Genomic DNA, 27754 nt, shown 5'->3' with positions numbered 1-27754 from the left:
CCGCGTCCCACCCCCAGCATCGCCATCAGCTCACCTTTCTAGCGCGAGGAGCTTCTATGACTCCGCCGCTCCGGATTTGCAAGTTGGGGTCCCCAGAAAGTCTAGCATCGTCTGCATATAGGAGGCTCACGAACCAAGTCAAATCCGGGGTAAAAGGGGGCATGGAGACACACGACCCAGCCATTTTGATATCTAATCACTAAAGATTCACCGGATCCACAGAGCCCACTCACAAGACATCATGAAGCAAGACGCCTCGGCTCAGGGAGACAGCGCCATTACGCCTGTCTCTGAAGTTCCCGTCGAGCATCGGGAGGGAGACAAGGAGGTCAGCCTAGTGTATTCCGATGGACACCCTGACAACACCACTAACAACATTTTGCTAGACCCATGAATACGCCGGTATGACGGCAACCTATGTCGATGAGAAGAAAAGCAGAGAGTTGTTTTGGATCATCAACCGCCGCATTCTGGCCTGTATGCTGGGCACCTACTTCTGTCAATCTCTCGACAAGGGCACTCTTGGCTTTGCTTCTGTGATGAACATTAGACAAGATGCCGGTCTCACGCAAAATAACCAATTCAGGTGTGTCAATCCTGCTAGGAAAGCCAAAGTCAAGTGTTCTGACATTACCGCAGCTGGCTCGGCACCATCCTCTATATGGGCGTCTTGGTCGGAGAGTATCCGACCAACATGTTGCTGCAGAAGTTCCCGGTCGCCAAGTATCTCTCCGTCAACGTCTTCTGCTGGGGCGTGGTCATTGCCTGCTCTGCCGCCGCCAAGAACTTTGCTGGGCTGATGGTTGTTCGGTTTCTGCTCGGAGTCTTTGAAAGCTGTGTCCAACCTGCTTTCATTATCATGTCCGTGGCTCTTGACTCCTGAAACTTTTGTTGGATGTGCTAACATATATGGCAGGACTTCGATGTGGGTAAGTTACTAACCCATCAAACCCCTGAGCACCCAAATTCAGCTAATCTGATTCGCGTTTGAAAGTACACCAAGAGAGAACAGTCCATTCTCACCTCGCTTTGGTACTGCATGACTGGTGTTCAGTTGATGGTATGTATCATAATACCCTTACGGCTACTCGAGTTCAAGTTCCCCAGTATCTGGACATGATCGAGATATCCGTAGACAAACATGACGCCCTTTAGGATTCCGGAGTTAGCTAACACAACCACAGGTCGGTGGCCTCATCGCTTACGGCGCGTCGCACTACAACGGCCACGACATCAAGTCGTGGCAGCTCCTTTTCCTCGTCCTGGGCGCCGCAACCTGCGTCTGGGGCTTGTTCATCGGGTGGTGGCTCCCCGACTCGCCCATGGCCGCGAAGTGCTTCAACGAGGACCAGAAGCGTCTCATGATCGAGCGTGTCCGCGCCAACGAGACCGGCATCCAGAACAAGACGTACAAGCGCTACCAGATGGTAGAAGCCGTGACTGACCCTGTGGTCTGGTGCTACGTGTTGCTCCAGGTCACTTCGACCTTGATCATTGGCGGGCTGGGCGTCTTCTCCAACTTGATCATCTCCTCGTTCGGCTTCACGTATCTCCAAACACAACTTCTGAATATCGCCCAGGGAGCGGTCACGATCATCGTCATGCTTGGTAGCGCAACTCTGGCGACCTGGTCGAAACAGACTGCTTGGGTTATGCACGTAAGTCGGCGTCAACATACCATCTCCCCCATCATGACTTCTTGTACTGACACCGCTTCTCACAGGCTTGGACAATGTAAGTCCCAAATCTCTCCATTCAAGCAGAAAACTAACTCTCATCCAGCCCTGCGATCATTGGGACAGCGGTAATCTACAGCATCCCGCCCTCCGCGTCCAACCGCATCGGCCTCCTGATCGCCTTCTACTGCACCCAGTTCTACCTCGCCGAGGGCAACCTCATTTTCTCCCTCATCTCCCGCAACATCGCCGGCCAGACCAAGAAATCCACCACCCTGGCCATGACCTTCATCGGCTGGGCCGCGGGCAACATGACGGCGCCCCAGATCTTCCAGGACAGCGACGCGCCACGCTACCGCAAGGGCTTCACGGCCCATTTCTGCCTCTACGTCCTCTTCAACTTGTTTCTCGTTCTGATGCGGTTCCTGCTTGTCCGTCGAAACATGGCCAAGCGCACGGCTGCTGCTGCTGCTGCTGCAGACCCTTCGAGCATGGCCGGTGAGGAGATCTCCGAGGATGGCAAGGCTGGTGTCAAGGGGCATGGGAGCGAGGACGAGAAGATTGAGCATTCGAACGCTTTTGCGGACTTGACGGATAAGGAGAACCCCGATTTCAGGTATGACTTTTGAGGCGACATGTCTTCAGCATTGGCATGTAGGTGTCAACAAACAGAGAGAGCTGTAGGACGATGGTGAGTGTTTCCGGGGCAGCATGCATGAAGAAACAAAACTATGTGGTTCTTTCAATCATAACCCGCAGATGGACTGAAAGTAGAAGACAATCATTCAGTCTGCGAGGACTAGCAAGTTTACTTCTACGCAGAATCAACTTCCCGTCCCAACCACGAGCATATTCCCTCCACAAATGCTCAGTTGTATCAACCCTCGACAGTGCTCAAGTATGGGATCTATTGTCCATGCTTGGCTCCTGATCCTCAAATTGGTCTTCGTGGCCGTTTGAATCCCAATATTGGTAGTCGCCATGAGTGCCTTCGTAGGCAGCGAGCTGACCTTCTTTTGTCTTGCTCGACATTGAAGTAGGATTCTGTCTTTGAAATGCCCCTCGTCTATAAACACGGCATCGTTCGTCTTTGGATTGTCTCTCAGCTGCCTTTTGATGCTGTATTTTCTCGATTACCCCCGCCAAGGTTACCGTTGAGTTCTCGCCGATTACTTATCCTCGCCGCTGTCCTGCTCTCTGCTTTCCCTCTGTTTAACAACCTATCTTTCGGCATTTCACTCCAGCACCCTTCTTTGCTTCAGACTGCGCAATCTCATTGCTTACATACCATGCAAGGCGAGACAACCTCGGAAAGTCAGCAACAAATGGTCAAATATGCTTCAGCTGTCGCCAACCAACACTGAGCCTTGAATTATATCAACGAACACATGCAACCAAGCACAGCGCGAAGGTGACATTCGGCATGTGAAATAGACCGTAGCATATCACCTTCCCTAGAAGAAGACGCTTGCCCGATTCAAGATGATTTCGCGAAGATATCATGCACTTCGTTTCCCAAACGCCAGAGACCTGGGCCGTCTGGAGTTAAAAGACAATGCAAAGCCAACAAACAGAAACTTGATACAGTGACAGGAACCATCGTCATTACAGACCGAGAGATTTGGCAGCTGCCATGCCAATGCTGTCGTTTTTCAGCGCGACACCCTTATCAGCCGCCGAGGTTTCTCGGTCTCTTCCTCTACGAGAGGGCCGAGGCATGAACCTTGACGCAACATGCCAAACAGCCCACGGCAAATCACTAAAGAGAGTTCAGAACCAGAGACCTGGGACAACTCTGAGTTGCTTACTTTCCCAGTCAAACTCTAAGCAATGACACCGCTGTCAGAGGGAAATTTAGGCAGGCTCGGGCGGGAGCCAGGGAGGGGGGCTTCAGTGAGGAATGACGTTCTTGGGAGCGTGTGGTCTCTGCCTCTCCGCCGTCAACTCAATTTTCGGAGGCCTTGAGATGAGAGAAAGTCTAGGGCAATTGCTGGCTGTACGACCTCCTTCGGAAACGTCCACGAAAGAGGCAACCCTCTCGCAATTGTCACGAGCCAGCTGGCGAAGAATGCCCCAAAGAGGTTAAAGCCGTTTGCGCGCCGGCGCGCACTTGATGGACTGTCACATTGACCGGATGAAGACGGTTGAACACAGTCTGGAGGTTACGACACATGCTCGGACAAAGCTCTCGCTCAGGGACTCGGGCTGATACCGAAACCGAGACTCTAATCGGCATCATCTCTCTATGTTCCTAGCGATGCGCTGAAAACCTGGGGAATTCTGGCACGAGATGAGGTCAGATTTCGAGTTTGAACGTGAAGCGAGAGGCTCGCCACTGTGTGTAATTACATGCAAAGTGTTTAGAGGCATTCCGGCGAAGTGGCGACATGCGACAATCGCTATTTTGGAAGACGTTAGCCGCATGAAATGGGTCCGGGAGCAATAAACGTTTGTCAGCACCGTCGTCTTCGGAGATGCTTTTTACATCCGTCAAGAGCGGAAGAGGCAGCCGAGCCAAGGCTTAGGATCTGTCGAGGAATCTTTAAGCAAGACCGGGGCTGCGGAGTGAGGTTGGACCCGGAGCTGTGGAGATGGCACCAGGCGGGGTGACACACGGGGCCAACAGCTGCAGCAACAGTGTCTGAACAGTTTGAGGTCGCCGACCCCTCGAATAAGCAGCTGTTCGAGAAGACGCATGCTTCTGCACAGTTCTCGCCAATCCGAATTCATCGATGGCGAGGGGTCCGTCTGGAAGTGAAGCGTTCGCGGGATTGACAGCTCAAGGGGCATCCTCTCTGGATCCCTCAGGAACCGCTAGCAGCACGGTCTTTTTGACGACAGTGCTCATGCGACGCGTACTGGACTGGGGCTAGTTGGCCATGCGATCGTCCCAGAAACGTATGGTTCAAGGCCATGGCCGTTGAACAAGGCAGCCCGCCAAGCTGGATTCGTTGTCCATAGAGAGCATAGCGTGATCGAACTCGGCCGATAGGCTTGGACAATCGGGGCCGTGAATTTCATGGAAGAGCGGGAATCGAATTATCGTTGACTACACGCGCCCATCGAGTGTTTGAAAGATGCGGATTCTCCTCAGTGGCGGCGAGGCCTATCAGTCCTGTCGGTTGGTAGGCAATTTGAAGCCCCCAAACCTGCCCTGCAACATTCCTTTTTTGGAAAGTACTTCGCAGAAGTAATAGCCACACGGGCCTCGTCTCTTGGATGGGTAATGGCTTAATCTTCTGAGCTGAAGTCAGCGCAGTCAGCCGTGCCACATCCGCGGCGAGATGCTGCTTGTTCAGTTGCTAAGATGACGTTCGTAAATCAAGACAGCTCCTTCGTGACAGCAATGATAGGATTGATCCGGGCCGAGTTCGTATGATAATTCAAGACATCAGCAAAGGGACATAGCCCCTCGGAACTATGCTTCATAGGTTCAAAGGTTGCGTGAAAACTTGCTCGCTGCAAGTGCGTATACCAAGCTAGAGCATGCAAGTTGACACGTGCGCACACCGCAGGTGCCCGATGAGCAGGGCTGCTAATCTCAAGGACCCCAGAGCTCCCGAGATAGGCCTGAGAGCCGCTGAGATGGCGCATGGAAGGTGCGAAGAGGTTGATGATGAAATGCCACGTCTGTCACAGTTTGCTACCTGTTCTAGGCCTGGGTGCGTGTTGTGCTGTGGTGGTCTAGCCCCCAGCTGACAAGTGAGGCCATCCCTGGGGGAGAATATGACAACAGACACCAGACGGTCGTTAACGGGCTCAGATCCCACAAGATTGAGTTCATGCACCTCGCTCAACTTGCAGCATGAGCCGGGTTCTGAGGAAAATTCGGCAAGCGCAAATCGACAACTCAGGGAGCGAGATTGCGATGACTCCCGCGAAGCACTATCGAGTGCCAGTGACTAGCCCCAAGCCGAGTCGAGGCCTCGATGCGGGAGCTTACAGGCCGTGGCCCGTGGCGTTGAGCGTGTCTGCGCCGAAGGAGTCTCCTTCTGCCGCGGGGATGGACGTAAGACATGGGGGCACGTAGGCGGGCGCTGGTGCGTGAAGACGGAGAGGGTGTGAAGGCGGGAGAAGGCGCTGCAAGATGTGAGCTTTGAACCCAACCAGCGCCGTGTTCGACGCAAGCGAAACGGGCATGATGGCATCCCGCGAACGAATACTGCGTACATGCTTTTCGCATGCATGGCCTAGGATAAGACTGAGGGTCGATAAATGGACAGATGTGCTGAGCTCGGGGTCGTCCAACGAAACGAAACGCAGAGTGAGCTGCAGTCCGAAGTTCACCGGGGACCTGCAAGGAAGCGGGCGGATGTGATGGACGGCGTCCTCCCGGGGAGTGGGGAGTAAAGATGGATGCGATGCCCTGGATGTTGGGTTAGCGGCAGCAAAGAAAAAGACACTGTGAAGGTGCAAGGAGCTGCTGTGAGGTCTTGCAGGAACGTGCAGGCAGAGAGGAGCAGCGAGCAGGGTATATGGTGGTGAGTGAATCAGGCGCCAGGTGCTTCACCGGAATCTCTGACGCAGGACCCCTAGCTAGCCGCCCGGGGATATGGAGTCACGTGCACGGAAAAGGCCCGGTAAGACTGGGTTTGACTGGGGAAGGTGCAGGGAGACGCAGGGAAGGCGCGGTAACGGTAGGGTAGGTGCCGCAATACATCCATCGTACGGGCTGGTACTGGGCGACGTACTGCACTATGTACCTTACTTCCTTCTCCGTCCCTGCCCTTGGGGACTCGTGGGCCTCCTAGGCCTCCTGGGAGGAGGAGCTGGGAGGAGAAGGGCCCTGAGCCTTAAGGTATTTTTTCTTTCTTTCCTTCCCATCTCCTCCTCTAGGCTCGTGGGCTCCTAGGTATCCGTGGGCTCCTCTCGATCGGCAACAGCTCGCCAGCTTTCCGGGACCTGGGATGGATCTGACATGGACTGACGGGACGCTGGTCGTTGTCGCTGTCGCCGACGCCGACTCCGACTTGCGCCTGAGGCCTGCAGCCTGCCGCATCCTACCTACCCACGCGCTGCTCCCCCAGCCCATCTCATCTCATCTTTGGATGTCTCGGGACGTCTGGAGCGAAAACACACTGTGAAGCTGTTGAGGGTGTTGAGGACATGCACAAGGGAGGAAGAGAGAGGCAGTGAGTGAAGGCTACGCACTGCCGCAACATGTTTCCAACGCCGCTGCAGAACGCTCGCTTCTTGTTCCAACGGTTGTCCTAACCTCAGCCCTCAGCTCGCCCGAGAGTAAGCAGGGTGATTCCACTGGCGACAGGGTACGGAGGTATGGTCAACGGTTGACCGCGGCCGGTGCTGAGGAGATGAACGGACCACAGAGCAGACCTTGCCGCGACTTGACACCAAACGCGCAGCGCAGCGCAGACCGCAGGGCAGGGCAGGGCAGGTTCTTTGCGCGCCCGAAGTCCGAGTTCGTTTGGTTTTGGTGGTTGATCGAGGCTGGACCGCATGCCCTCAATCTGTCTGCTTCTCAATCTCAGGTGGCTCGCGCGCTAGAGGAGAAATAGCGTGCTGCACATCCGGCCCTGGTCCCGGGAGATGGAGCGGTATGGGGTCGTGGATAAGATTGATATTGATGTTGATGTTCATATGTCAGGTAGGTATGTGTAAGTGAGGCATCCGCAACCTATTAGCTTCCACTTAGGTTAGCAAAGACCTTCACTGGCGATTCGCAAAAGGTAATTAGCCCCCCTCATGAGCCCGAGCAGCAGGTCAACAAGACAGACGCTTGCCTGCCTGTCTGCCTGCTTTCTTGCCTGCCTCCACGGCCATGCTGCTTGCTATGCTTGTTTGCCTTGCCTTGCCTTGCCGTGCGCACAATCCATTCTTTCATTTACCCTGCATTCTTTTCATTATCCTCGACTCGGGCTTTGCCTACGGCTAGCGGATCATGTACCCCGACAACCCTGCGAAGGACGCACACTGTGTGGAGTCTTCAACTCCTGCCTGATGAGGAATGGTCGGCTGTCCTTTTCTCGCTCTTGCCTCACAGCAGTAGCCAGTAGCAGTAGCACTAGCACTGGTATTGGCACTGGCAGCTGTGGCAGCAGCCATCATCTCTCGAATATGCCTGCCATCGCGTGGTTCCAGACGCCGGGCGCCATCCACCTCATACGCAAGCCTGGTCCAACACAACATCATCGCAGTCCATCGCCATCGGTGCGCCGCCCGTCTGATGGATCTCGGCTGGGCCCTGGAGATAGATAGCCAGCCCACAGTCCGCTGGACGTTCACTCCGGAGCGGATGCTCACATACCCATGCAGTGTACCATGCGTCTGCACCTCTTGCCCGTCGTGGAGGCCTTCCCCTTCCTTCGGGGGCACCAGCCCACTGTTGCCTGCCCAGTCAGGTAGGTGAAGGTACGTACCTACCCTGCTCACCCCCTGTCCCGCAGCACGTTCGCGTCTCCATGTCCCCCCATCCGTATCGCTTTCTTTCTCTTCCTGGACGGTTTGGACCAATCTCGGCCCCCTTGCTCCCCGCTTCGTTCCACTGTCCCACACCACAACCTCATGGGCACTCTCAATCTTATTCCACCCAGCTCCGACCTGACAGCAGATCCAGCACCAGCACCTAGGGTTTGAGAAAATACGTATTTTCGCTAGAATATAACGTACTGTACTTACACCCTCGAAAACCATAAATAATAAGTTTTATACGCTAACCTAATTAGGAAGTATACTAACCTAATATAGTAAGTATTAGCCTAAATTGACTAATTAATCCTCTCTAACTTTATTAATAGTCTCCTTAACGCTATAGCTCTAATATACTTCTAAAGCGCTAAAGTTAACGCTACTATATTATTACTAAGGGTATTATTAGTAGTAATAATAAAAAATTATAAATTTTATGCTTAATTTTAACTTCTATTTTATAATTTTTATTTTAAAACCCCTTAATTATAATATAAGTACTATAAAAAGACCTTTATAAGTATAAGTATACGCCTCTAGTAGTACTTTAAAGTCTATATACTTTATTAAACTACCTCTCTATATATACCTCTAATTTAGTAATTTTTTAGCTTTTAAGAAGTAATTACTAGTTATAGAGATAATCTTAAGTATTATATAGCTTTTTCTATTTATTATAATAGTAAGCTTTTTATTTATTTTAATAATCTTATTATAGTTACTCTCTTTAAGTTCTATATATTTAGCTAGATATTACTAACTACTTTCCTCCTCTATATTTATTTACTTAATAAAGTTTATAAAGATATAAAGTATTAAATATAATAGTATATTAATAATTATACTTACTTTAATATGATTTTTAATAGCTTTAATAATATTACTAGTAATAAAGTTATTAATATATATATTTAGGTACTTAATAGCGTTACTTTTTATTAGTATACTTAGGATATAAGTGAAACTTAATATATTATAAGGGATATAGTTAACCTTCTCTTTATTAAACTTAAGCACCTTACTTATAGCTAATACTTTAATAAATTAAAACTTTAATAAATTAATAGTTTTATAACTAATATTTATAAAATTATATAGGCTTATTATAAAGATCTAATTACTAACCTCTACTTTAATACTTTTAGTATATTTTATAATACTTATAGTCTCTAACTACTTATTAGTAATATTTTCTAACTACTTTACTTTAATAATACTTTTAAAGATATATAATATATTATTATTAGTTTTTATATTTCTAAGCTATAACTTATAAAGCTTTATACTTATTAAGAAAATAAATATAATAAATAGAAAGCTCTACTTATTATATATATTTTACTTTTCTTATTATTAACTTCTATTAACTTATTTTTACTATAAATATATTACTTAATAGAGAAACTAAGTTACTACTTTTAAATCTTTTATTTAAAGTAAGTTTACTTTATATTATTACTATAAAAAGCCTTATATATTTACTACTATTAGTAAATTTTTATTAATAATTATTAATAATATTATAATTATAAAAAAATATAAATTTTAATATAACTTAGAGACCTTTTATATTTTACTTTAGCTAATTATAAAAGCTTAATACCTCTTTAAAGCTAATTATATCTACCTTAGTAAAGTTATCTTTTATTAATAAGATATTTAGAATAAATAGATTACCCTTAAAATAAATAAAATATACTTATTTCTTATTAAAAATAGTATTTAGCTTTAATTTTATAAAATCTATTATAAACGTTAAGTATAATAGTTATATAATATTAATTAAGCTATATAGGTATTAAACCTCTCTACTATTTAAGATATTATACTTATTATTATTATTAGCTATATTAAAGCTTTTATTTAAGAACTTATAGCATCTAATAAGAAGCTTAATATTTATTATAAATATCTTACTTATTAATCTTAGTATAGCTATCTTACTTTTAAGTTAATAAGTAACTTTTAGGATCTTAACTATAAGCTTTTTAAAGTATAATAAATAGCTTTTTTTATAAGCTTTAAGTTAGTAAAAGTTACTTTATATCTATTTAGTATAATTATTAATTTAGTACTTTCTAAGAGATCTTTTTTAATATAGAACTTTATTTATAGCTAGCTTTATAATAGATTAACCCCTAAATATACTAATAAGTTAGTATTTATCTATATTAACTAATAAGTACTTAAAAAGCTTATAGTTATACTAAAAAGCTTAAAAGAAAGTACTTTATAGTAAGAGGAAGTTAATAAGTTAGTTTTACTTTATTTTAATAAGTAAGTAGAATAAGTAAGGGTTTAAGCGCTATAAAATGCCCTTTTTAGCTTAGATCTATAGTTAATATTACGTTAAGTTATACACTTCGTCAAAATACAACGTTAGGGCCTCAGAATACAACGTACTATACGCAGTACGGCGTTCGTTCTCAATCCCTACCAGCACCAGCACCAGACGACCAAAATTCGCAGCTGGTTGCTCGTCGCTCGTCGTCACTCTCCCGACCCTAGGTAAGGTACGAACACTGGACCGCTGTTGGCTCTCAGACTCACTGAGCTCGGTCTACCTAGTTTCCCTGCCCGCCCTGGGTACCCATACTTGACAGAGTGCTCTTTGTGATCACTGATCAAGCAAGCAGCCAACTGCCTCCACGCTTTCGACAGCACGCGCCGCCCAGGCCCAGCATGGCAAGCCTAGCAATGTCCCGGGTCCGTGGTCCTTCAAACGCTGTCCTGAAAGCTGTCAACGACGAATCGAGCAACGTCCAGATCTCTTATTCGGGAGCACAAAAGTCAAAATCGACACGCCTTACCTTGTCAGGCTTGACATCCCACCTTGTTCAGGCTTCATCTTTCACTTCCCGCCTCAGCCTCTTCAACCTCACACGAGCTTACCACAACCTCATGCGACTTTCTTTCTTTCTTCTCTGCCGTCCGCCAACCCCAGTTTGATCAGTTCCCAAGTTGCTTCCGATACCCAGAGACATTGCCAAACAAACCAAGGCTTCTCTGCCCAAACCTCCTTGACCGGTTCAGCTTCAACGGGCTGCTCTCCCACTCACCGGTGGCTGATCTCAGATCTTGCTTCCTTTTTCCCACCACTCTGCCGTGGTACTTGGAAACATTGCTTTTTCCAACTCACTCTCCACGTGCGGGCAAACGCCTGCCTTGTAATTTTACCTTTTCCACATATCCTACGTACCTGTGGAGGGGTCCAAGGCGCGCTCCGGCAACGTGCAATCGCGGAACTTGCCTCGACACTTGTTTCGACTGGCATTCTCAAGTCTGCAGCTTTCGCTCGACGCGACGCACCGAACCGCATCTCCCGTCCTCGGGACGCATACTGCGGTTTTCCCGTCTTCGACAGAGTGCTGACCTGCACAAGTCAGAAAGCATCCGGCCCCCCCAAGGGCTCAGGGCGCAAAGCGTATATTGCTTCCGTCCAATCGAGGCTGATGCTCACCGCGCTGCGAGGAAACACCTCCGCGACCCGAAGTTTGCCTGCCCTGAGCCCTGACAGCTCCGTCTGCCCATCAAACATGTGCTCCTCCATGATCCGCCCCGAAGCTCCGAATCCTCTCCCAGCATCGACCCAGTCTACTCGACGCCGTTGAGCACTCAGGTTGGCCACTGAGTTGCATCCATCAGAGAATCCCTGGAGACCGGGCCCTCGACTCCACGCTCACGACATTTGCTCCGTGCCCGTGGCCGCTGCAATCACACGCTACCCATCCTTAGCCCGCCCTGGCTGCCCCCGCTCTGGGGCCACGTTCTCGACAGCACGTCCCATGTTGAGCACCAGCAGCCAGTGCCGCCAGCGAGCACTGTGTGCTGTGCCGCAACGCGACGGCACCGACAGGCGACTCCCATCCCCCTTCCCCATCAAACCACCAACCAGACCCTGGTTCGACGACACTCCCATGCCCGCGCCGTGTCGTGTCGTTTGATTTCGGTCAGCGACGGCGTGGGGCATCTATCTCGACCGAGCGAACGAACGAACGAACATCGACCCGCCCACAGCCAGAGGCACATCAAAGTCACCCCCTCCGAGCTGGGTCTGGCCAGCGCTATCGATTCTGCTCTCTTGGATCCCGCCGTCGAGGGACACACAAACCAACCAATTGCCAATTTCCGCCAAACACTGATTGGTCAGGTTGGCCCTGCAACTGCCACCTCTGCCAGATGATGAGAGTCGTCTACATAGTGCCATAATACGCTACGGCGCGGCATGATCGTGCGTCCAACGTCTTTGTGGCCCTTGTTCTGTCATTTTCTGATGCAGCTTGACATCGATAGTCTCTGCAAATCAATGGAGTGATGTGTGATAATGATTGCTGGGGGAGCATGTCATGCGCTTCTGAGCAGGCCATGATGCGCAGCGGGCCATCCGTCACTTCTCTCGGCCGATGCAACTCGCACTTTGGGTTGCTTGCGGACGTCGCTGAGCGTCAATCCTCCGCCAGCCAGCCTGTCGCGCCGCAGGCTACGATGAGCAAATTGCCCCATGCGGATGACATGCCACGGCTGATTGAGGCAGGTTTCTAGAGCTCTGTGCCGAGTATGGGCGCAAATGAGCCTAATGGAACAAGAGCTCTCCAAACCAGGAAATCAGCTTCCTAGCGGCACCTGGGACTACCCCTACACCCTTTTCGAATCCCTCGAGTTACCAAGCAGACTGTTCACTGTCCAGATGCCAGACACCAACCAAACAGTGTCGTAGGGTTCCACGCACTCCCGTCTCCAGAATGCAGTGCAGGATACCGAGTACGTACCCGCACACTCCTAATTAGAAGCGCTGCGATGCAATGCGCAATGCAAAGGTGTCCAACGAGCCGACGTCCAAGCCGTTGCGCTGTGGGTAGTGCTTGCTCACCAAGGACCGGAAGCCTTACGCGCAGACCTTGCTCCAACCAGGCCAGCGGGGGCGTGACAAGTTGACATTGGAAAGCAGCCCTCTCTCGACTTGAGCATCATCCAGCTGAAAGCAGCCAACCCGAAGGGCCATTGGCGGACGTGAAGAGAACGGAAAGCAGACAAAGACAAGCCGAGGTCCTCGATACCGCTAGTCGCGGTAAGCAGCAGGGGCGCAATTTTGTGCCTTACACACTGGTCGCACTGGGCGCTTTCCCGATCATTCATTCTCCCATGATCCCAATCAACAGGCCAGCAACAGACCCACCTGGCCCAGGAATCATTAATTATTCGTTGGCGCGTTCGTTCAATATTGTGCGGTGCCTCCTCGTGTCTCTCGAGGTCGAGGCCATAGGGGCTCCTCTCTAGAGTGGTCCGGTCATTTTGTTTGGCTGGACATTTTTTCACCCATCGTCGTTGGTCCCCTCTTTACGGGAGCAGGCCCTTTGGTCTATCGCGCTGCCATTGAAGCCACAACGCCAACCAGTCGGGGACAGTCGCTGCTATGACCACCGTTTACGAGTCGCCATGGTGCATACTGTGTTACACTGTACCCATACCACGATCGCTTATTTCCCATGGATGCCACTGGTAGTCTGGCCCTGGGATTGAGGAGCTAAAAATGAGGGGCAACAGTGAGTGCGAGACATACGCAGTAGAGAACCGACCCTCCCCCCACCCTGGGGTGTGAGTGGCCTGTTATTGGTTTGAATTTCTCTTGTATTGGTCTTGGTACACTGCTTTATCCCTCAACTCTTCATCCTGCCCTTCCTACGCGATCTGAGCGATCGACAAGGCCCTCAGCAGAGCGGCTCTGTAGGCAGCATATTCATCACCCTGGAGAGCCGTGACGAGATCCCGCTCCGTCTGATCCATTACCCCCCGTCGACACTTCCTATAGGCCTGGTCCAGAGCTTGAGTCTGTGAGTCTGTTAGCCGCAGTCCAGCCTGCCTCTGGAGGCGGGCACCGAAGACGAACATGGCGATGGTATCCCTGGTGCCGAGCCTAGTGGTGCCTGCAAGGAACCCTTGCACTCCTCCCAACCGGAGCCTTCGCATACCTCGAGCAGCCGCTTGAGGGTTGGCATACACGGCGCTCTCTGGGTCGAAGTTGTTGTTGAAGTTGTCAAGTTGTTGGTCTGCCATTGTGTTGTTTGACGGATGCAGAGTACTGGCTACTTACCTCACTGCTGCTTTCCTTATATAAGGCAAGGTTCCTGTAACCTTGGTGGCCGAGGCTGCCATGGCAGAGGAAAAGTTATCGTACCTTGTTTACCTCGTCTTCGTCTCTCTCGAGACCTCTGTGTCTTCCAGTACTGAGTATAGTACTTCTGTGTTCACACCTTGGGTTATATCTATTAGGGTTGCTTGGTCCTTTTCCATATCTGTACCTTGCTGTATATTGTACCTCGGCAGTAGAGAACCGGTGGTTGGAGTTGGAGCCGTCGTGGGTGTCTTTCTTCTGCTGACGTGACTGACATGCTCGCCGGCAGAGACAGGGACTGTCCCCGGAACCAAGTCGACGACAGATGGGCGGCGCCGTCATGGTTCAGCGCATGGCGGCCAAAGCCATTGGAAAGGCAAAGCCACGAACGCGACCGCAAGCGAGAGAAGCCAAAAAGAAGGCCTTGACAGCGCCAGTGCGAATGTTCTAGGTTCTGACAGGACGTCGACCTCTGCCGTCAACCCTCTGCCTTGCGTTAGCCCGATACTCGAGGAGAGCAGTTTCGAGACACAGGGAGCAGATCCCAAACCGGACAAGTCAGGTACGTTTCCTGCACACGGTCCTTGAGAGCTCGAGCTGCTCGGCACGAACCAGGAGACAGGAAGATTGAGGAAAAGGGAAAAGAAAGAGAGGTCAAGATTCGACGCGTCAAATCGACGACCCCTTGTTCATCGCGACGGTTGCACCGCGTTTGCCCGCCCGCCCCCTTTTCAGGAAAATTCTACATGACATAGATGACCCTGTAAATGCCTCTGAATCTAAGCGTACAGATAGACAAGCAATATTGCTCAGTGCCGTACCTATTTACAGGTGTACGTACCGCAGCCAACTGCCCTACCTGTGCGCGCATCGGCGAGACATGGGAGAGTCAAGCTGCAGTAGGTACGAATGCTGCGCACGCCGCAAGTCATGAATGAGTGCGGAAACAACCTAACCTTCGACGTCCACGGGCCAAAGACCATGGGCGTGGGAAACTCCCCAAAATCCGCGTCCAGAAATCCAGCCAGCCTAGGGCCGCGCGAGTCTGGTCCGGTCGGCCGCGACCTGACCGACATGCCCCACAGCCATGGCGGGACGCAACCTAACAGTGTCAATTGGCAGGGCATGCCATCGCTTGGCGTCTATCGGGGACGGGGACTACAACTGGGGCTACTGCTGGGGGTTTCTCTGGCATCGTATTGCTCAGAAGTTGAGTTATCTACTTGTACCTATGTGCTGAGGATACACATGCGAGGCGCGATGGTTGGGCCTAGTGTTGCTCAAGGCACCTCAATGCCGTTTTGGAGGCGCCGAATGACCAATACATGACAGGAAAGACCATGATGTGTTTATAATAAAGTGTGGAAGAGAACGAGGCAAGAAAGAGGAGGTCAAGTTTTTGGCACGGCGGGCGGTACATGATGGGTAAGGCAAGGCAAAATACATATTGGATGCGGGTGGTGCTGCCGCGCTGCCGGTACTGATACGTGCGGATGCAGATACGGGTAGTCGAGATACTGACTGATAGCGATGCCTACTGATGCTGATTCGCAGTGCTCTCTGTATCTTGTGCGAATGCCTGTACTGCGTGCGTACTTGCGCTTGAGCTGGGAGAAAACCTTCTTAGCTGCAGGTGGGTGTGGGTTAGTATCTCTCCTCATCTCTCGTCCCTCAGCAGGCTGCTGGGGGGCCCTGGAATACAGATACTCTGTGCTTTGTTGATGGTTAGTGAAGATTAAACGCGACCGTTATCGAGACTTTTGCTAGTATTCCGTCAGCGCAGGCATGGCAAAGTGGGCGACAGAAGACGCCTGCCGGATGAACGAGCCTAACTGGGAGCAGGAGGTAGGTGGTGATGGAGGACGGAAAGGGCTGAAGAAATTCAGAGCTGAGACCTGAGGGACTGAGTATCTCAGGACAGCGGAGAGAAACTCGGGATGGAGCGTGTGATGTGAACGAGAGAAGGGAACAGTGTAAGGTACTTGGCGGGTCGTTTGTGGAAGGACCCACTCTCCTCTTTCGACACCACCTCACCTCCTCGACCAACCCCGTTCGCTCGTCTGGTCCTGCTGGGAAGGTACCCTATGTACTTAGTATTCGTACACGCGCTTCCCTGGACATCTCCCCGCCGCCGTTGTCTGCGTCCGTGGTGTAGCCCTTCCGTCGATGTTGTCCTGTTCTGGACTCAATTGTCTATTCGCTCTTGCGGTTTTTTTGGATCACAGATGCCCACTGCTCCTCCCATCAGCTTATTGTATCCGTAGATTGAAATGGGATTAGATAAGCTGGAGACACAGTGACCTATGCGAGGAAGGAGGCCACGGCAGCATCCCGGAAGACAGGCACCAGAAAAGCAGAGCAAGAGGGAAGCAAAAGAGAAAGAAGGGGAAAAAAAAAAAAAAAAAAGTACGGATACGCACATCCCATCCGCCCATCCCATCCCACCACCTCTTACATAGCCAAAGGTACCTGACCCCAGGCACCCTCACCATAACCACCATCATCTCAGTCTCTTCATCCACCCATTCAACATCCATCACAACCACCCCTCCCACACCCACCCCCTTCGAGGCCAGGTATCTTGTACCGCGCACTGTACGCTACAACCTAGCTAGCACTCGACACCCTGGTCTCTCCCCCAAGGCCCCCCCGTCGCGACTCTGAGGTCTCCGTAGAGTCCCAGAGCCCAAGACCGCCACCCCCCCGCCTTTCGTTTTTCCTTAAACTGTCTGGTCGTGGCCGCAGCCCGTGCTACCACCTCACTATCCTCTTTTCATTCACTCCGCAGTCCCCTTCGCCTTATTCTCAATCGAGCTTCTTCCCCAACTGACACTTGTTGCTTGTTTCTTGAGCAGCAGGGGAAACTACTTGACAGCCAGAAGCGTCTACCGATACGCATCGACCACCGAAGAGAGGAAGAAAAAGAGACGCCAGTATCAGCGGCATTTCTCGATTTTGACCCTCTATTTTGCGTCAAGCCAAACCCGTTTATCGGTTTAGTGCACAGGCAATCACAAAAAAAAAAGAAGGACCATTGCAGCACATTCCCGGACGTGTTGTACCCATCTCAGTTTGCCAGGCTCCCAGGCACATCATCACCCTCGATCTCAGCTCACTCACCCGTGGGCCCCCCAACCCAAACTCCGACCCGAAGAGCCAGTACCCAGTCCCAGGTTCCTCGAGTCGCGTTTTTCCTTTTTTCTGCGCGCCCACCCACCCTCCAATCCACTCGAGCGCACCCGCAGAACCGCAGACCAACACCACACAAACCAAACCCGCTCGGCTCATAACCCGCACCGCAGCCCAGTTCGTTTCGCAAGGCCAAGCCTCTCTCCCACCTTACCTCCTTGCCTTGCTTCGTACCCGCGAACCAGAACCGCGACCACCACTTACCCTTTTTAAACACCACCACCCCATCCTTCAACCACACGGCGCGCTTGTCAAAAAAGATAGTCGATTTCGACTACCGCCGACCTAGACAACTTCTGTTCCTTCGCTGCCCCGACAAGCACAAGCGCATGCCAGGCACGGCAGCCCCAAAAGTCAAACAAAGCAAATAAAAAAATTAAATCAGCAAATTCCTCGCTTCCGTTGGTCGGCAAAAAACGCACTACACGCACTACCCACCTGCTGCCACCACTACCCGAGCAACCTACACCTGCCTTTCCCGGTTGTGGTTTTGGCTCTTCGCCCTACTTCCTTCCTGTCCCTCCTCTCTACCTACTATCCTTCCACCTGCCACCACCCTCCACCACTCGCAAGGCACCAACCACCACAAGGCCACCGCAACCGCTCTGCACCAGACTCGATACAGGTTACGTCCCGTCCCGACCTGGTTTCTTCTGCGACAGAATCAAGCTACACACAACAACAGCCCTTGCCTCCTGATCAAGTATAGATCAATCGGCACCACGCTCAAAGCAGCATCTCCACCGTTATTTTACTTTTTACTGCCTCGTGATACCATCCGACAATCACAAAGTCCACAATGGCCGACATCACCGATCAACACGACCAGACCTCGCCCACCGACCTCGACGAGTCCCAGGTTGGCAACGGCAACGCTGCCGAGAACAGAGGCGTCAAGCGCCAGCGTCCCAGCACCGCTGACGATGAAGATGATGATGACGACAAGGGCGGTCGCGAGCGTCGCAAGATTGAGATCAAGTTCATCAACGACAAGTCTCGTCGTCACATCACCTTCTCCAAGCGCAAAGCAGGTATTATGAAGAAGGCAAGTACCCGTCGCATTCCTCCACACGCCTGCTTGTTATCATCATCACACTTCGCCTGGCCGCATGCAAACCATCGTACTCGATGCATCAATTGCTAACTTGACGCGTTCTCCAGGCCTACGAACTCTCTGTCCTCACCGGTACTCAGGTCCTGCTTCTCGTCGTCTCAGAGACTGGTCTGGTTTACACTTTCACGACACCAAAGCTGCAGCCTCTCGTCACTAAGGCTGAGGGCAAGAACTTGATCCAGGTATGGCTTCTCCCCGTTTTCCATCCCGGGTATGGACCTTGAGGGCTAACTCGCGATGCAGGCATGTCTGAACGCTCCCGAACCCTCTCAGGGTGGTGAGAACGGCGTCGACGACTCGAACCAGGTCGACTCTCCCGAAGAGCCTCCTCAGCAACAACTTCCTCCCCAACGCCAGGGCATGCCCCATAACCCTCACATGCCCCCCAACTACGGCATGCCCGTCGGTGGCATGGACCCTTCGCAAGCGCTCGCCTACCAGAGCTATGTTCAGCAACAACAACGGGGTGGTGGCTACGCGATGCCTCCGTCTGGTCTCCCTCAGCACACGTCGCACCAGTCATGATAGCCAACAACAACTCCATGACCAATGCATTTCTCGTTGATACCTGACATCCTCTGCATTCTGGAGACCTCGCTCGTCGGCACCGGACATGGTCGGCATTTTTTTACTCAAACCCGAGGCTCTGGCGGTTTGGCGTTAAAGTTCGGTGTTACCACTTGCTGCATCTCGTTCCACTACGTTTCTTTTATTTCCCTTGCTCCCGATTTCCCCTTCTTCGATTCCGTCGCCAGTGCGCGGTAGTCTGAAGTCCTTGGCCAATGACCACAGTCGCAGGCTTTGGCATTAAACGAGGATCAAAGACTTCTGCGCACTGCCCTTATTACGGAGCGAGACCTAATGCTATCTTGTGGTGGACACCTGGGAGGATGTGACGAGAACACGGCAACATGGATCACACTCGATGAGAGAAGTCATGACGGACGGACAGGCATTGCGCAGGCGGTCTCGTTGAACACAAAACATTTTTGTGCCGTGGGCCTTTTCTTTCTGATGCTGGCTCCAGACGGGAGGTTGGAAGCGTGGCGCGGTAGTTTGTATGGCGGTGCTAGCCAAGTTTTTCTCTCTTTCGTTTATGCGGGGGAGGATGTTCGCGTGGTCTGCCCTTGAGAAGGGGTAGAGAAGGAGATTCCGGCGCGGGTGGATTAGGTTTTTTCAGCATGAGAGCATGATATCTCACGGCTGGAGCAGGCACGTTTTCCTGGAATGGGACTGATGATTTCTGTCGTGGATCATGAGCCAAGACGCGCGCGACTTCCTCTTTATTTTTCTTGTTATTCTTCCACAAAACCTCCCCTGAGGATTTTCGTAGGACTCGGCTTCGATACCCCGGCCCTGGGCAAATCAACAAAACAACTATACATTCACATACACACACTTTGTCTGTATCCTTGCTCTCTGTCTTGAGAGAAAAGACCTTGCCTCTATCGCCCTTCCGCGCCCGAATTGCTTTTGGAGTCAGATGAGATATGCCCAGGGGAACAAGACGAGAGAGACGAGCTGCTTCGGAAAAGGGAAAACGAATCACAATGCGGACAAGAGGGAGGGGAGGACCGGGCCACGTGAGAGGGGGTGGAATCAGTTGAATTGTATGATAGCACTGTACTTCCTTGACCTTTTGCGCGGCTGTTTTTTCTGTTACTAGAAAGTCATGGCCTGACCTGACAAAACTGCTAATCACTTTCACGTCTTCACGATGTTGCCTACCCCCCCCCTCACTCTCTCTACCGTCTACCAAGTATTTTGTCCACAGTGTTTAACCCCCCAGTTTGCGAGTAAACGAGGAAACGGCCCGTGAAACAAGTCGGCGGTATCCTTACAAATCAGCACCGCCAATCATTCGTCGTCTTAGGAACCTTGCCGTTTGCGGAAGGGGAGGTAGGCAGGTAGGTGTGGCGAGCGCTGGTGGTGGTGGTGGCCGTCATGGTGACATGACAAGTGACTGAACTCTAACGGAGTGATGCGAGACACTGTGAGCTTCCTCAAGGGCGGGTTCGCTGCAATTAAGATTTTGGGATGATTCTTTGTGTGTAGTGTGGACGTATCTTCTCAAAATCCATGTTGCGTCGATGTCCCTTTGTCATTGTATGTTTTTTTTTTTTTTTTTCTCCCTGGAATTACCGTATTTATCCAAACATCGGGGGTTGGGCCGGACTTACCTCACGGAGAGAATGCAGCATCCACATGCGAACCCGCTCTGAGCGAGTACGGTCGGTATTTGAACAATCGCAGCCAGCGGGCGGGCGGACGGGCTGATGTCGTCGGATTGGGAGGGAAGTAAACAACGTTGTGGGCCACCAGGGTTTCCTCAGAAGGTAAGGCGACGTCTTTCGCGCCCAATTATTGGAAAGAAGTGATCCTCGCTCGGGCCTGGGCTGATCGGGTCGAATGCAAGGGCAGCTACAGCTGAGAAAGTCGAATGCTGCTTTTGGCTGTCTGGCGGATTGTGATTCGGCGGCTGGGAGGCCCGCCCGCCGCGCCGGCCTTCCGCTGCGACCGCTGTCAGTGGTAGGAAGGGTTAGACTCAGCGGTTTGGCTGTGGACCTGACAACCCTGGGGGGGCCTAATATCAGCGGCTACTATCCGGGGCGCACTGCTGCCCGTGGCGCTGGTGCTGCCGCCAGTGTCTGCAATGCATGTCCGCACGGCGGGCAGCGGGGTAAGTGGTAGCGCCTGGGTACGGATGCTTCCAGGTGCCTTTTGGCGGGCTGACTGTCTTTCAGCTGAGGTGGTGGTGATCAATTGTCTTTTTGTGTGTATGGATACGGCTGCTAAATCGACTGCGGCTGCGACGATGACTTGGCGTGGATCGTGTCAAGAAAAATCACATGTGTTTTATCCGAAGCTTTATTTTGCGCTTTCTTTTTTTTCTTGCTCGTCGCGTCTCTTTAGCGGGGTAGAAAACGCGTTTCCATTTCGGTGAAGCTGTCGATGGTGGGGAAGGTCCTGCCTGGATTGGGACAGAATGCAGGGACAGCTCGTTGCCTTTTTGGGCCTGGTGGGCTTGATGACATTCGCAGCCGCTTGTGACGGCAGCCTTGAGCATAATTTGGTTGGTGTATTTAAAAAGACGCAGCAGTCATTTTTTTTTTGCGTCTTGCCTGGCTGACCTTTGCGCAAAATCTGTAGGGCAGGTTGTATGTCGTGATGCCTTTCGACGAGGCTGCAGCTGTGGTTATGGGAGATGCCATTGGCAGCAGCACCGCTCAGGAGGAAGCACCGGCCAGAAGATAGTCCCCGTGAGCAAGGATGACCAAGAGCGAGGTTGATTTTGAGTTGCGGTTTTTGCGACTTTTCGGGCCTACGCAAAGGCTATCTTGCCGAGTTCCAAGGATATATCTCCTTGATCGGATACTGCTCCCGAGGTCGTCGTATTGCCCTCACTGAGTGGCCTTCAGAAAGTAATCAAGACTGACAATGGATGGTTCGTTCTCTGTTTTGACTGTTGACAACTCCAAACACTTCCCATGCTCAGTTCACCTGTCAGACTGCGATCGTGAGCCAGTAGGAACGAACAACGGAAGTCGCTTTAACGCTCCCCGGAGCCCGTCGGACTCTGCGTATCATGCGCCGCCCTTCCGACGTTTGAAATAACGGCGTCCGCGCGCTGCCCTCCGGATGGTTGGGCTGCATTTTCCACCGACGTTTGTCTGGCAATTCAGCCTCACGCCTGGGTCCTTGTCCTTTCCGGACAACCACGAACTCTGCATCATCCCAACGACAGCCGCTGGAGTCGGACAGCATCGTGGAGGCCCACATTCGCCCGAGGTCCGTTGATGGGAGATATGTACCACACAGTGCTCGGAGTCGCCGTGTCATTCCCTCACTTTTTTGTTTTTTTGACATGAACAAATCCGTCGGGTTTGGGGACCTGTCATACAGCCGTCAGAAACATTTAAGGTCTAGTCGACGTCGACATTTCCATCGTCCGGTGTTCTATCCCAAGACCCGTGAAGCCAGTCGACGAGCGGCAACGCGGATGATTCTGAACAGGCAAGGTTCAGCCAACCTCCAAGTCACCAGTCAGACCCAAATTACACCGCAAATAGCAGCGAAGCTGGCTGAGAAGCTTCTTCAGAACTGCGCCAACAATCTTCTCATGAGTTGCCTTTCGGTTTTTCTGACACCGACGCAGGCGGCGACGACGTCTACTGCGGTACACTCTCGTAGCTCAGCCATTCATAGCCCTAGCATGGTGAGGGGATCTTGGGACAGCATCATTCGCATGCTTGCTGTACGCCACGTGGAACTTTCCGAACTCGTTCGTGGATTGGCCAACCGCGTGGTTTGAGTGGCAGCCGGCGTCGGGGCAGTGAAACTTCGAGGTGCTATTCGCACAAATGGTTCAGATGAAACGGGCAGAAACAAGCTCTCTGGACAGACGGGCCCTCTGAAAGTACGGCAATCAAGACCTCCCACGGCGTGATCGGGGGTTGCGCCTGGTCCGGGTGACGTTGCCCTCAAGCCCCACGACTCGGAGGTTCGGAAGTTGTGGAGGGAGGATGCTTGCTTGTCGACAATCACAACGTATCCGTACTCGTGAGGATGGGAACATGTGAAAGAATTGACGATATCGGAATATCGTACCCAGGGCGCCAGAGTAACGTGATCCAGGAGCAGAGCAAGTGTTTATCCAAATGCCTAGCGTGGATCTTCTTTTGTGGACGATGGGCAGATTTTCCCAAAAGCATTAGCTTCTGGTCGTCGTCTGTGCAACCTGCAGCAGTGAGTGGGCGCTGGGCAGGGTCCTGGCTGATGCAATCGACAGCTTACCTAATAATCCGTGTTTGTTTGCCAACACTGGTGGTGTTTACATTTCAATCCCGTTGAGCGAGCGGCTCACTTATTGTCCGGTTCGACCACAGTGGAAATGTATCACATGAAGAATGGATGGCCTGGCGAGGTGGCACTGGTAGGGTCCATGATAGTGTCTCGGTTAGTGAGGAAGCGCAATTGGGAAAGGGCTGAGGGGGTTTGAGAAGGTTTCTGCACGGACCAGTTGTTAGCCCCAGCGGATTTGTACTTTCTACATTCGTCACTATCACTTGCAGGAGGGCAGGAACACCACGCCAGACATTTGGGGACCAAAACTCGCGACGGCTTCATGTCATAGCTGCCAGGTTGGCAGTACCACCGTCACAGCAGTATGTAATCGTGCTATTTACAGCACCTCTGAACGAGTGTCATATACTAGCCACTGGATGCCTGGAGGCTCCCATGACAAGGACCCAAAAGAAAAAAATCCCAAAAGTCTGAAGGTTTGTTGTTAAAGGTAAAGCTGGTTGGTAACTGTCCGTACTCGTGGTCGCATAACTCGTTTCCATCTTTTCAGCATCCACAACCGCTGGTGGATTACCGCGGAAGAAGATCTCGTCAGCCTGTCAACCAGATTGCAGCCGGTGATGTCCGCCGCAAAGTCGTCGCAAATCGGGGTAGCCTAGTGCTCGCCCATGGTGGCAAACCGGCCAACAGCGAGACTGCCCAGGAAGACACCGCCGAGAACCGAGAGAAGGTAGCCAACATTCATTGTCATGACAGCCAGCATGCTATACGCCCATTAGTACCACGTTTCAATTCGAGTGCGGGTGATGATTGCTCACAGCAGATATCCAACACCAGCGATGGCCGTATCGATCAGTGCCCGGACGGGATCAACCGAAAATCTCCATGGTCGCCAAATACCGTGCTGCTTCTGAACGACGGTGACATTTTCCTCGACGCCATTCTCGGAGAGTACCATTTTCTGCGCCATGCTATCCGATGACATCTTGTCGGCCATTCCCAGTCTGCCGTTGACACTGACGTATCGGCGCTTGAAATCCTTGTCCAACCACCGCTTCTCTTGAATGGACTTGAGGGCAACCATACTGCGCATGGCGAAAGCGAGGAAAATCAGAAAGATACAGGTGGCGGCGTAGGTTCCAACGCTGTTCGGAGTCCAGGTCTCAGTGTAGAGTGGGGTCCGGAGGTTGGTTTGGAAGATGGTCATCATCATCATGCTCATGCTTGAGCCGCTGCTGGTCGAGCCGTTCATGTTCATCGATCCGGATCCCATATCCATGCCGGGCATGGCATCGGAAGCGGTGGCCGTTCCTGTCGTCGTATGCTCATCTCCCCCATGCCTTGCCATAAGAGCGTCCATGGTGGCGGTTCGAACGTGCGAAGCGGTCGACGCTGTCGTGAAGGAAACAAAGCGCTTGATATTAGAGAGTGACGGGGGATAGAAATTCCAACCAGGCTCCAGTCCCGGCCGTGTATTTAGATATTAGATCTCGAAGCGACGTATGTAAAAGAAAGCGACGTGATCTTCTTCGGACGGAGCGTGGAGGAGAAGGGTCAGGCGGCGAAGACGGTGATATAGATTGGCGGCGAGAAGGTTTGCGAGGGATCTTCAGACGCTTCAAGCAGGGAGGGCGTTACGAATGGGGACTCGCAAGGCGACGGCGAAACAAGAGCATGTTGTGCATTAACGCGAGGTGACTTGGCTCGTGCCAAGATGTTGGAGACGGGCAGATGTGACTTATTGTCGTTCCTGCCGACCGGCCATGGAGCTTGGATGGTCCTAGGTGAGACGGACGGCTGGACGCAGGTGGTCCTAAGATGCCGTTAGCAGCTCGCCGTAGCAGTGATGCCGAGATGCAGATAAGGAGTCCCGTGAAGGAAGTTACTGGCCTCGTGGGACGACCCCCTGCCAAACTTGCGCAGATGTGGAGTTTGCGACAGCGCCAAGGACGGATAGTAAGCGGAGGCCCCCGAGAAGCTCTTTCTCATTGGCCGATCTCGGTTTAGTGTTCGCCCCGCCCGGGGCAGAAGAAAGTACTGCTACCTGGGCCTGCTAACAATTTTTGCCTCGAGTGACACGCGAACTCTAACGTCCATCCACTCTGCGCTCAAACAACCTGCTCATCTGGGATGCCGACATCAGCCTTTTCTCTACTTTGCCTTACGCCGTAGTCTCTCGCTATCCACACAGACTTCGAACGAATGACGAGACGAAAAGATGCAGAGCTGCAGCTAATCACGATACTGCACTTAGCTGCCCGACTACCCAAAAACACGATCACCAGACCCCATTACATGCGCCGTGGTATGCCTTATCCTCCGGCGGAAGAGACTTTGGATGACTCGAACGCCTCTGAATTCCCAGAATAGAACACTCCCCCGGGTTTCTGAACCATTTGGAGACACAAACATGGGCCGCCGAAGCAGATCAGTCCAGCCAAGCCCAGGCCTGACAGAACTCAATGTGCCCGCCGGCGGTCTGGTCAGTGAGCTTGGCAAAATCAAGGGCCCCTCGTTTGAGTCAATATCACGCTTATTGGACACAAGCTCAGGGTGCACTTGCGGCTGCTACCATGAGGCTCAGAGATGCAGCTAGACTGTCTCATGTGTCGTCACCAAAGCATGATGTTCAGGCCAGTCTGAGCATTCGTCCGAAATCAAGACAAAACCCAACCTATTCTCGGCCGGTCTCCCCTTTGGAAAACAATACTCATCCTGGCAGTCTGATCCAAACCCGCCAATCGCATCCGTTGGAATCGGTCTTTGCTGGGATTGCCGTTCATTTCTTCGTCCGAGAGACGTGATTGGCGATCTGCCTGCGCATCATTGCCCCGATACTTTGATACCGCCCCACTTCTCGCGTGTTACCATGATTCTGTTCCTATTCAACGTGGCGATGGCGCGAAGTTCGGGTTGACACTTTTTCGGCCGAATCAAGAACTTCACTTCATCTACCCAAAACAGTAATCAGCTACAGTTTCACGATGAACCACCGTATTGAAGGACCACAAGACGGACAGATGATGAAAATATTCAACCACGAGTAGTCCATGTGTTTCCAGATGGTCAAACAACGGTGACCCGTCTTCACTTCTCGGAAACGTCAAAGTAAACAACTACCCGTGTCTGACCCACCAACGGCTTTTGAAGTTGTCGTCAGCAGCGGCTCCTCGGCGCAGCAAGAAACGAATCCACAATCTTGCCTCTGCGCCTTTGTTGCCAGCTTGGGGCTGATGCAAGCAGTATGGCATTCACAAGGACTAGTATGGCTTGAGGCGGCACGAGTCTCAGCTAAAGTCGGAATCATCAGCTCCCATCTCAAACCACCAGCCTCATCCAAACTCTCTATTAGAGTTGCTTCTAGTTGAGTTCAATTGCGGGCGTATGCTTGCCCTGACGAATTAAGACGTTTGGTTTGCTCATTCCAGACAAAACCTGCCGAACGAAAGACCCTCAAACTCAGACATGGAAAAAGAGCCGTGTACACCCTATTCGTCATTAGCGGCTATACTATGTAGTAACAATTACTACCAACATTTTTCACGGCGACGAAGAGCCATTTTGTTGAGGGTATGCAATACTCGATCGATTCCATGGCAGTTTGGCATTTTCGCAGCCTGCCGACTCCGATGACGAAAAGCGGTATCTTCCTTCAAATCTTTCCATCAACCCAGGAAAGCTTTTCCCTGTCGAGCGAATTTCCACCTCTGAACCGCTCGGATACGGCGGTACTTGAATCACGCCGGCATATTGACTGTGCTATTCGTGTCTGTCCCGCCCCTGAGCCGGCCACCGGGTTTCTTGTGGGGTCCGATCGACGAACTCTCCGGATGAGCCATGCCGGTAATCAACCTATCCTGGCAACGATCAACAGTGCTTCGGGAATGCTTGCAAATGAACTGCCCGATGCCCGAGCCGCTATACTGCTGATTGAACGTATCCTTGGCTTGCTGGCTAGGATGGGACATGGAACCGTCAATGGTGTTGGAACACCTGACCAGTGGTCTTTGCCATGGGGTAGTGAGCCGACTCGAACACCAAGGTCGTGTTGACTACCTGGATAGCGCATGCACAGTCAACATCTCATTCGTTATGACTGCTGCCGAAAAGGATGATTGTAATCCCAAACCCCATGCAGCTTCCCGTCAACCCGGCCATCCAGAACTCACCCGCTTCTGACGCCGGCGCCGCCTGCAATAAAGTTCGGCGACGTCAAGCAAGTGGTTTTCCCGCTCCGGCCGTTGAATTCCTTTGGTTGGTACTCTTGGTGACCTGTCTCCGTCAGACATGGGGAATGATCTGCACCAAGCGTCCACAGAAATTGGGTGGGTTGGAGCCATGGTTGGTCACAGGCGGGGAACACAGGCTATCACATCCCCATCTGCATCCAACCCAAACCGCGGAGCCGGGATCAAGGGGCGGGTGAAGCAGGTT

General features: G+C 51.6%; 4 protein-coding genes across 4 annotated transcripts; 2 read left to right on the top strand and 2 right to left on the bottom strand.

Moving 5' to 3' along the window:
- Positions 1–241: 241 nt before the first annotated feature.
- CGCS363_v012165 (putative transporter) lies at positions 242–2305 on the top strand (the record flags this gene model as incomplete). The annotated part of the gene is made up of 8 exons (XM_036644014.1): positions 242–328; positions 387–586; positions 640–861; positions 917–929; positions 995–1060; positions 1185–1658; positions 1724–1734; positions 1783–2305. The coding sequence occupies 8 exons, from the start codon at positions 242–244 to the stop codon at positions 2303–2305; spliced, it is 1596 nt and encodes a 531-aa protein (XP_036490283.1).
- A 15897-nt stretch (positions 2306–18202) lies between these two features.
- MCM1 (Transcription factor of morphogenesis MCM1) lies at positions 18203–19042 on the top strand (the record flags this gene model as incomplete). Its single annotated transcript, XM_036644013.1, has 3 exons — positions 18203–18434; positions 18620–18699; positions 18761–19042. The coding sequence occupies 3 exons, from the start codon at positions 18203–18205 to the stop codon at positions 19040–19042; spliced, it is 594 nt and encodes a 197-aa protein (XP_036490282.1).
- Positions 19043–21918: 2876 nt separating this feature from the next.
- On the bottom strand, positions 21919–22282 carry CGCS363_v012163 (uncharacterized protein; the record flags this gene model as incomplete). The annotated part of the gene is made up of 2 exons (XM_036644012.1): positions 21919–21999; positions 22055–22282. 2 exons carry the CDS (start codon positions 22280–22282, stop codon positions 21919–21921), a joined length of 309 nt encoding a protein of 102 aa, XP_036490285.1.
- A 1693-nt stretch (positions 22283–23975) lies between these two features.
- CGCS363_v012162 (uncharacterized protein) lies at positions 23976–24680 on the bottom strand (the record flags this gene model as incomplete). Its single annotated transcript, XM_036644011.1, has 2 exons — positions 23976–24084; positions 24139–24680. 2 exons carry the CDS (start codon positions 24678–24680, stop codon positions 23976–23978), a joined length of 651 nt encoding a protein of 216 aa, XP_036490284.1.
- Between the last annotated feature and the right edge of the window lie 3074 nt (positions 24681–27754).

This window comes from Colletotrichum siamense (assembly GCF_013390195.1).
Source record: "Colletotrichum siamense strain Cg363 chromosome Unknown KSG_Cg363_contig08, whole genome shotgun sequence".
NCBI classification, from domain to species: domain Eukaryota; kingdom Fungi; phylum Ascomycota; class Sordariomycetes; order Glomerellales; family Glomerellaceae; genus Colletotrichum; species Colletotrichum siamense.
This window is presented reverse-complemented; position numbering and strand designations above follow the sequence as displayed.